The sequence below is a fragment of the Chaetura pelagica genome, unplaced genomic scaffold, assembly GCF_000747805.2.
Source record: "Chaetura pelagica isolate M959 unplaced genomic scaffold, ChaPel_1.0 scaffold47, whole genome shotgun sequence".
Lineage (NCBI taxonomy): Eukaryota > Metazoa > Chordata > Aves > Apodiformes > Apodidae > Chaetura > Chaetura pelagica.
The window spans coordinates 456337-466257 of record NW_009954140.1 but is presented as its reverse complement, the minus strand read 5'-3'; the positions used below and the strand labels follow the sequence as shown (position 1 = coordinate 466257).

Here is a 9921-nt window from a genome sequence, read left to right as displayed (position 1 = left end):
TTCGGGTTCACTCTGCATGAGTCCTGCAAAGAGGTGAACACTACCAGCCTCAATCTCACAGCCTGCTCCTCCATCATGCTGCACAGGTGAGACACTGAGCCTGGCACACCTCCCTCCCCCTGCAGAGCCTGGTGCTCTTGCACCTTCCCAGGCAGAACTGATTCCCCTCTCACAAGCGTCAGACTCCTGCCTGGTCCAGCTATACAGAGGGCTGGGGGCTGTCCCTGTGGCACTGACAGTGGCATCTTTGGGGGGCTTGCTTGCTGCTGCCTGCTGGTACTAGGACAGCCTGACTCCAAGCTCACACTTAGTTCTCTCAGCTATTAGAAGAGGACATGGCCTGGGATAAATCCCCACTGTTGACTTCTTTCCTGTGTCCTCTCATTTCCTAGCAATGCTGCTGGTGCTCCTGACTGGTTTGGGACATTTTCCAATGCTCTTCTTGTAGCCCAGAAGCTCACAGCTGGCCTGATTGTTTTACACACAGGTAAGTCCCAGACCCCCATTTCCCATTCTGGAGGAAAACTTGGATCCTTTGCCTCTTTCTTGGCTCCCAAGCCAGAGCACAGACTCCCTGGGGGAAGCAGACACTGCAGGGGCCTCAGCACAGGGATGAAGCCTCTTGCTTTCCTAAACATGGCCCTAATAGATTAAAGACAACACCTTTAGTGCTGGTGCTGCCTCCTACCAACCTGGTGAAGTGCTGGTTCCTTTCCACTCTTGCCAGAAGAGCAGAATTCCTCTTTGCCTTCTTGCAAATCAGCGAGCAGCATCCTGCAACTCCCCAAAAACATTCCCTGCCTTAAAAGTCCTTATATGCTTGCTGCCATTTTTTGAAGCACCCCATTTCCTCACCCCAAGCAGCACAGGTGCAGCTGGGACTGCTCTGACTCTGGAAGCCTTTTTAAACCCTCAGAGGGGTGGGGAACCAGCCCCTGGCTGACCCTCATCACCTGCACATGGTTGCCTGGGCAAGTAGATCCAGCTGCTCTCTGATAACCTTAAAGGGCCTCTGCTCCCCTCCCACCACATCATGGGGTGCTGTGCCTTGGTGCCAGGCAGAGGATGGTATGTTGAGATGTGCAGGGTGTCCAGGCCAACAGAAATGCTTCCTGATTTGAGAGGCAGCCCCGGTTGGGATGGAGGTGGTTTGTGTTACTGTGCTATGTCCCTCAGACTGCAGGGAGGCTCTGCCTGACAGATGAGAAAGGCTGTTCTGAGGAGCCCAAACAAAAGCAGAGCAAGTGCTCTGTCCTGTGTTGTGTCTGGGTGTGATGCTGAGCAACCCTCTTGTCCATCTGTCCCCATAGTGTTCATATCCATCACCCACGTCCATCGCACCAAGCCGCTGTGGAAGAAGAGCCCCCTCTCCAACCGGTGGTGGACGCTGACTGTGGCTGTTGTGTGAGTATCCACAGGCTCTGGGGAGACATTCCAGTATGCTAGAGGAAGGAGGGCTCTAGACCTGCTCCAGCACCAGTTTGCTGGTGCTGAGGAAAATGATAGTACATGGCAGTTGTTCTCCACTGCTGAATTGGTGAAGAGACTCTTTTGTGAACTCGGGAGTATCACATCAGGGTCTGCAGATCCTGGGAAGCTCTGCTGAAATCTGCTCTGATTTATGATCTTAGGTTGCTGGGGCAAGTGGCACAGACTGTGCTGGACCTGAAACTCTGGGAAAACCTTGATTCTTCATTGACCTTCAGTCACATTTCCATCTCCCCAGTCTCATGGCTTCTGGGTTTTCTTTCCTTGATCCTTGTGGTTATCATCAATGAGATTGTCAAGCTGCATGAGATCAGGTATGGGGGTGCTAGGGAAGATGGGGAGAAAAGGGCTGAAGCTTCCCTCCAGTCTGGCCCTGAGCTGCAGAAAACTGATGCACAGGGAACAGGGTGGGGAATACAAAGGAAAAGCTGATGACATTGTGTAAATCACCTGGCTGTTGTGTGCAAGCTCATGTTCCACCTCTCAGGGAGGAAAGAGGGTCAGGGAAGGGCAGTGGCAGTGATTGGGAGCAGGAAGGGCGACCAAAATCCCCTTATCTCAAACCAATGAGAGGGAGACAGACAAGGTCTATGAAATACCAGTATGGAACTGGAGAGGGCAGTTCTCCCCTGGTCCCACGAGGCCAGAGAGGCATTGAATCAGAGCAGAGGAAACACGTCTTCACACGGGGCCTGGGCTGGGGGGCTCGTTTTCACGGGAAGTGGCTGAAGCCAAGAATTGAGTTGCAGGCAAAGTGACTGGCTGTTCTTCCCAGTACAGGGAGCAGCCAGAGCTGGAAGTTAACATTAATGAGCATTGATTCAGGAAATGGGTTGGTGAGGAAAAGCATCAGGGATTACGGGGAATCCTGATGGAGACAGAGCCACTGCCTCTGTTCCTGGGAAGGATTTCTGGTCTTTTCTTCGCTGTGGCCCTGGAGATTAGAGTTGGCTGGATGGGGTAAGATAGAAACCCTGGGTTGCTCTCTGGATTCAGTTCCCCTGCCAGGGTATCACAGGGTCCAGGCCAGGACATTTCTTGCTTCTTGGGTCTGTACAGCTCAGGAGTCAGTGGGGCAGCTTTACTTGCTTTTACTCCCTCCATAGGCTGACTTTCTTCTTTCTTCTTTTCCAGGGTCCGGGTCCGTTACCAAAAGAGGCAGAAGTTGCAGTTTGAAACAAAGCTGGGCATGAATTCTCCATTTTAAAGACTCCCAGCTCGAGTTCCCTGGAGCCAGGGCCACACAACCACATCCTGCACTGGGAAGGTGGCTGCACCAAAGGCTCAGGGATTGTTCCCTCACACATGCAAACCAGACAGCCTCCTTGCAAAGCTACATCGGCACCTTCCAGGGGGCGCCAAGCAGGGAACTGCTGTCAGGATCCCCCAGCAGGTATGCAGCCCCTCCCCAGCCTGCTAGGGTACTCTAGGGAGCCTGCAAGCTCTGGTGGCTGTTCAGGCTGCTCTTCCTTTATTTATTTATTACTAGGGGTTTTTTTTTGTTAGTATCACAGTGATGGTGATGCTGAAATGAAGTGATTCCTTCCCTCTGCATGAGCAGATGAGTTTCCTGAACCTGGCAGGAGAATCTGGGGCCAGCAGGGGAGACACAGGGCTGCAGAAGCAAGAGATCTCTTTTGAAACCCCTTTTGTTTTTCCATCTCTGTGTGCTCTCCTGGAGGATGTGTCTGCATGCCTGCGTGTGCCCTCAGCCACCTCCCTGTCCCTGTGTCCTGGGGAAAATGAGCCATCTCTCTTGCAGCTCCAGGAGTGCTGGGTGCCAGGTGAGGACTGGAGCTCACATTCCCGAAAAAACAAGGGTTTTTCTGGGAAGGGTTTCTGGGACTGGGAAGGTTTCCTACCATGGCCAGGCTGTGCCAGGCCTGCCCTCTAGCGTTGTTGCTGTAGCCACGTGCTGGCTGTTGAGTGCTCAGAAGAGGGAGGATACAAGGCTTTGAGAAAAGCTGTCTGCCTTTGACCCTAGTGAGCTGGGGAGGCAGGAGGGCAGCCCTGCCTGCCTGCAGGGGCTCAGCTTCCTCTGGTCCTGTCGAACCAGCTCTTACCTGCTTTATCCACCCCTGAGAGGTTTGTGACTCTGCTCAGATTTGTGACTTGAATTGCTGTTCTGCTTCAGTAAAATGCCTGATAGAAGAGCCATAGCTAGAGAGAAAACTTGAGACTTGCCTGTGCTGCCATGGAGGGAGGGAGACATCTTTCCAGGCAGGATATCTCCATCTTGCAGTTCTGACTAACATGGAGCTCGGAATGTCTCCTTTCCCAGTCTCGGGGTTGTGCTGCATCTGGTGCTTACTCTCCAAGGCCCAGGGAAACCCCCCTCATCACATCTTTCTGTGATAGTGTTTGGAAGTTTCTCCCCTCCATGCTGCTGCCCTCACATCTGTTCCCTGTTCTTCTGGAGGTCTCTTTTGCACTTGACTGGAGGGCTTTGCCCTGAGGGCTGCTGCAAACCATGATTTGCCCCAAGGCAGCACACAGGCTCTTGAGCCTGGAACAGACTCCAGCTGTACTGGGAACACTGGTGCCCTGGTTGTTGAGGGCCACACAGGAGCACACAGGCTTGGCTACAAGAATATTTGCAGCTCATGGAGATGTTGACTCCCTTCCTAGTTCTGTAAACTGGCTAAAGCAGGTAAATCCTGGCACTGTTTTTCCTCCCAATATTAACACTACAATATACAGCTGTTGCTTCCCCTTTGGTACCTGAGACTAACCCCTGGCTGCTGGTCTTTCCCTGGCAGGCAGGGAACTGGCTGGGACCCCCCAGCTCTGTGGCCTGCTGCTCTACCTTGTCTTCCTTAGAGGTCAGCATAACCAGAGCACACACCCTGTGCCTCTGAGCAATACCCTGCTCCCTGCTGTGGGGCTGGCAGGAGAGCAGAGGGGGGCACAGCCAGCCCCTGAGCTCTGGGGACAGAGGATGCTGGAGGGGGGCAGCTGAAGGTGTTCAGAGGCCTGGGCCCTGTTCCTACAGCTGGAGAGCAATGTTTAGATGCCATGCTGCCCCAGGGTGGTGGGGGAGCACAGGGCTGCTCTCCTGTGACCCAGCAGTACCTCCCCTCCCTGGCTCTGCTCAACGAGCTGAGCTGGGCTCTGCCTTCTCTCTTCTGGGCCCTGCAGAGCTGCCTGGCATGGGGAGAACAAGCTGCATCTTTCTGTCTCAGTAAATTCACCAAATGTCAGCTCCAGATCTGTTACCTGAGAAACCAGCTTTATCTTTCTGATGCCAGGGTCACCCAGCAGGTGAGACAGTCTCCTGTGTGGCTGAGCTGGAGTCAGAGGCAGCACCAAGCTGCTCACAGCTATCCCTGCAGAGCAACCTTCCCCCTCACTCCCCAAACCTGAGCTCTTGCCCTGTGCCACTAACTGTTGTAGGTGATAAGAGGCAGCAGATACCAGGGCTTCCTCTTGGCCACACCTTCTTCCAGAGGAGGCACCTCCAAGATTTTTCCTCTCTGGGTGGTCACAAATGTTCATTTTTCCTTAACCCTCCTTCACCTGCTAGACTTGGAGGGAGCCAAGGGGTATGAACAGAGCCTTTTGGACAGGGGTATCCAAGGGTCAGGGTGCACAGCTTCAGGAAGACATTTCCTACATCAAGAGGTTTATAAATGGTGTATATTTTATATTAAATTTTTTGGGATGTATGTAAAAATATTTGATTTGTATTAAAAAGTTGTAAATTGTATTAAAAAAAAGAAACAAACCCTGACCCACAGGCATCCAGTGTATGAACAGCAATAAATGATTGTCTTGGGTAACACACATGGTGAGAGTGGGAGGGAATTTGCACCCAGAAAAATAAGGTGAAAACCTGTACAGCTGCTCATGTCCCAGGGTCTGAATTACCTGTTACACAGCCTGGGAGCTTGATGCTCCTGGAGAACCCATCCTGGCATTTATTCCCCCTTTCTGCTCAGCTTTGGGACAATCTGTCCAGCTGTGAATGTCTCCTACAAAATACGTCTGCTTACCTCATGGTGGCCTGGCACAGCACACGTGGTTGTTCCCAGGTACCACATCAGCCATGTGAAGCCCTCTGGAAGAAACGTCAGGAGAGAGCTGGAGCAAAGCAGGATGGAGATAAGGAGGCCTGGGCCCAAAGCAGGACCTGGTGTCTCTGAGGCTGGAGGAGAACTTTTCCTGGCAGGGGTATCTCAGGCTTCAGGTGTGCCCAAAGCTGGGCAGAAGGGCAGTGGAAGGTCTTACTGGTTCCCCAGCACTAACCACATTACTGCCATGGTGGTGAAGACTAAAACTGAAACTAACCTCTCTGGAGGTGACAGTGAGACTGTCAGCAGGATAGGTCACCTGAGAAAACCCAGATCTTCAGCACTTGAGGGGCAGGATGAAGCTGATCCTCAATGAACTTCAGAGCAAGAGACACGCTTGTGCGGTTTGACACGAAGGACACCACTAGGCAAAACTATCAAAAGGGTAAAATATGCCCCACTGTTTAATAGAATTTAGTCTTAATGGGTGTTAGTGGAAAACAAAACACATGATTAACACAAACAGAGCAGATGGTTTAAAATCTGTTGTCAGTCTGGTGATTACATGGGCTATTTTTTCCCCTCACCGTCTTGCTGCACGGAGCAGGTGCAGCCGGGGTCAGTTAGTCCCAGTTGCAGTGTCCATAACTTACACACCATACAGTAGCTTCAAAATATAGATCTAGAGCTTAAAAAATAGGCATTCTTCTGCAAAATCAATGTTTAATTCCCTTATTGACAATGAGAGCAGCGTGGTGCTGCCCTCAGGTGGCTCAGACAGCGACAGCTCCACCCCAGTATCCTCTTATCCCTGACCCTAGAGTACAAGACTTGCAGTTCTGGTTAGTAAATATATATAATAAATCACATTTAAAATATATACATTGGCCTTTAAAAAACAAAACAACAAAAACATTTACAGTTTATCAACATTGGAAAAAAAAAATAGCTGGGCTCATCCCAGGTTGACTTGTGAGAATAAAAATCATTTTTTAAAAGGTTTCTGCAAACCTTTTGATAAAGTGCCACTGGTTGTAGCTACTTGAAAACAATCGGGTCCACGACGTGGCACTTGCCTGTCAGACACGTCACACACACTCCATGTGATGGATAAATCAGAACCACCTGCTTGCCAGGAGAGAAGTGTCTTCAACCACCTCAAACTGCTGTTAAGTCCCAGCCCACAATATATGATTTGTTACTTTTTGGGGGCTTTTTTTGTCTTTGCTTTTCAGCCTAGAAGGCAGGCAGGCACCTCCCACCTGGACAGCCCATGGCACAAGTGTCCCTGGTGAGCAGAGACCAAGGGATGGTCCAGGTGGGCTCTGCTCCCCTCTCCATGCAAGGGAACAAGGAGCTACAAACTGTCCGATTCCATCATGAACTCCTAGAAAGATTGGGAAGCAACTGCCTCTTCAGCCTCCTTCTCCCTTTCCAGTTGGGTTTTCTGTTGGTGATTTTTTTTTAAGAGGGGGGGGGAAATACGTGGATTATTTATTTTTTTTCCTCTGTTTGGAATTTTTGTAGCAAATGGCACTTGAGTACAATCTTCAGTTCCCTTCTGGTGCTCCCGATGCTTTCATTTGCTCGGCACGCTGAGCGCACGCCAAGTTTCGGGGCTCTTGGACATATTTAGACATGCACTCCTGAAACAGATCCCGCTCGAGAAATCTGTCTTCGAGCTGTGCAGCCCTTCCTCGCCCGCCGGGATGCGATGAGCTGCTGTTCCCTGTTGCGGCCACGGGGCTGGGAGCGCGTCCAGCCTGCGGGCCCGGGAGCTGCAGCCCCCGGGGCGGGCAGGGTCGTTCAGTGCCCCGAGGAACCAGCACAGAGCCCCAAACGCTGCTGCTGCACAACGCTCAGGGGGGCTTTGCGCCAGCAGATCCCTGCGGGGACGGGGAAAAGGGACCATTTTCTCCCCCTCCACAAAAAAAAGGATAGGGGAGAAGAATAAAAAAGGGGGGGAAAGAAGGGAACAAAGCACAGAGCAGCGGGGGGCCGGGGCCGGCAGCCTCCGTGGGGCGGGGGGCTCTGGCACAAACCGCACAGGCCTTTGGCGCTGCCATCATCATCCTCATGGCTCCAGGGAAAGGGGAGGTGACCTCCCGGTCTGCGGAGCATCCGCTGCTTCCCGGGCTGTGCCAGGCCCGTCTCCAGGGGCTTGTGGGTCCCACCGGGGGGATTTCGATCCGCTCGGATTACACGCTGCCTGACGCTGATACGTTTGGAAAAGCAACAAACAAAGCAGGAAGGTTCCTCCTCGCTCTGCAAGCTGCCAAATCGCGACATGCCCTGTCTTCTTTTAGCTGCCGTCAGGCCTTGCCGGGGCTGGGATCTGCTCAGTAAAGAGCCAGCTCGGTGGCGGCTGCCCGGGGAGGTCTCTCCTTTGACACATTGTTGGCAGGGGATAAATAGTAAGAGGCAGGACTCAGCAATGCAGTGGGGAAAGAGAAAGGTCCCTTGTGGAGGCTCCTCGGCTCTGTGCAAGGGAGCGAGGGCTTCTCTGTGGCCTCCAGGACAGTATGTGCAGCCCCTCTGGGCTCCCCTCCTGCTGCCAGTCTGGTGGGAAATGTCTGACCCCCTCAGAAACCAGCCCGTGGCCACACAGGGATGTGTGATACAGAGCCAGGGGTGATCCAGGAGGGGCAGCTGAGTTACCAGCCACAGTGCAAAAGTGTGGGGAGGGAGGTGGCTGGAGGGACCTGGAGACATCACTCGGTGCTGGATCCACTCTCCCTCCATCATGAGGGGCCGTGTCAGAGCAATTGGAAGCAGGGAGGGGAAGGAGGGAGCAAGTTTCAGTCCAGCATCGCGTCCAGCTGGTCAGCCAGGTCGTCGAACATGTTGCTGATGTCTTCCAGGATGTTCTTGGCCGAGTGCACGGCCCCGGGGGGGCTGGGGAGGAAAGGAAGAGTCAAAACACTGCCCAGAGGCTTCAGGTACCGATGGGGTAGTTGGCCAGGCTGGACCCAACCCTGCTGGTGGCAGCCAGAGCTCAGCACACAGCTGGACTCCAGCACGTGTGACCTGGAGTGGCAGAGACACGTGCCTGTGCCCAGCCCTTCACCTCCCTTCACTGGAGGCTTCCTGATTCCACCTCGAGGGGCCCAACCCCGGCACTTCCCTTGCCCCTGGGCTGCCTCACCTCTCCACCTCCTCCGCCGTGATCCTCTTCTCGGCCGCCTGCAGCGTGGCAGCCAGGGTGGAGTTGGTCTGTTCCAGCCGCTGCTGGGCCAGGGCAGCCCCCGGGGCAGCTGCCACAGGCTTTGCTGTCACCTTGCTGCCAGGACCCGCCAGCGACCCAATCACATCTGGCACTGCCTCAGGAGCTGCCCAGGGAGCCATGGTGTGGTGGGAGGGTGCCAGGACCTGCTGGTAGATGGTCTTAGGCCCCGAGAAGACTAGTTTGGTGGATGCCACGGAGGTGTGCTTGGCAGGGACATCTGCAAAGGAAGGGAACTTGTGGCACATGTCCTCCTCTCCTCCCGCACCAAACCAGCCAGGCAGGAGAGAACCTCAGGCTTCACCACTGCCTTGCAGACCCCAAAAAAACACATACCTGGTGCAGGTGTCCTCACCACAGCAGTGCTGAGCAGCTCCACAGGGCTGGGGGCTTTGGTGGGGCTCGGGGCCTTCTTGATCCCCTTCTCCAGCGATAAGATGCTTTTCTCTATCTCAGCAATCCTGAACTCCACCTTATCATCATCAAAGGCATCCCCGGCCAGCCCGGCCCGCGGTGCTGGTGCTGGCACAGGGGGTCCGGCGATGCTCACAGCTTGGGCCTGGGCGTACTGGGGTGCAGGGCTGGCCCCCCCCTCGGCCTGCCCTGCCAGGCTGAACGCCTTCAGCACCGCCTGCAGCGGCTCCCGCTCCTTGAAGCGGGGCCGGCGCTTCACCGTGTCTGACTCCGTGAGGTTGAACTCCAGCACAGGCGGCTCCTTGGCAGCACTGGGAGCTGCCGGCTCCTTCCCGCTGGAGCAGGGAGGCTCTGCCAGCTGAGAACCAGGCTCTGTCTCTGGCACAGCCACCTCAGCCTTGGGGTGCCCGGTGGGCTTTGGCCGCTGTTTGATGGTTAAGTTGCCTTCTTCTGCAAAGGGGATGCACTCACTGGAGCTGTTCTGGGAGGATGAGGAGGAGACTCCTGGCTTAGCCTCCTCCTCTGTGTCCGAGCAGGCGTCCTCCCGTTCACCCTGTGCAGCCACCTCTGTCATGGGAGCACTGGGCTCGCTGAATGTCCGTCTCCGTGGCTTGCTGCTCTCAAAGGGGTCCCTGCAGGCATCAGAAAGCGTGGTGCAGCTGGTGTCACCAGTGTGACAGGTCTCATTGTCCACCTCTGCCCTAGGGAGACAGTCCTGAGCCACAATCAATGGTTTTGGGGCCAGGAGGGGCTTGGGTGGGCTCACCCCCGGTGTCCCCTCCAGCG

The 9921-nt window shown here is 54.4% G+C and overlaps 2 protein-coding genes across 2 annotated transcripts in view; one reads left to right on the top strand and one right to left on the bottom strand.

Moving 5' to 3' along the window:
* The window catches only part of KIAA0195 (KIAA0195 ortholog), a 38622-nt gene extending 35927 nt beyond the window's left edge, over window positions 1–2695 (top strand). Inside the window, 5 exon segments of the mRNA XM_010002730.1 lie at window positions 1–86; window positions 393–487; window positions 1311–1404; window positions 1632–1802; window positions 2623–2695. The exon segment at window positions 1–86 is cut by the window's left edge and continues 3 nt beyond it. Of these exon segments, the coding sequence (XP_010001032.1) occupies window positions 1–86; window positions 393–487; window positions 1311–1404; window positions 1632–1802; window positions 2623–2695 (519 nt within the window).
* A 5601-nt stretch (window positions 2696–8296) lies between these two features.
* The window catches only part of CASKIN2 (CASK interacting protein 2), a 27330-nt gene continuing 25705 nt past the window's right edge, over window positions 8297–9921 (bottom strand). The window contains exons 19-21 of the mRNA XM_010002729.1: window positions 9058–9836; window positions 8644–8941; window positions 8297–8393 (exon numbers count right to left, since the gene is read on the bottom strand). Of these exons, the coding sequence (XP_010001031.1) occupies window positions 8297–8393; window positions 8644–8941; window positions 9058–9836 (1174 nt within the window). The remainder of the gene's footprint in view (window positions 8394–8643; window positions 8942–9057; window positions 9837–9921) is intronic.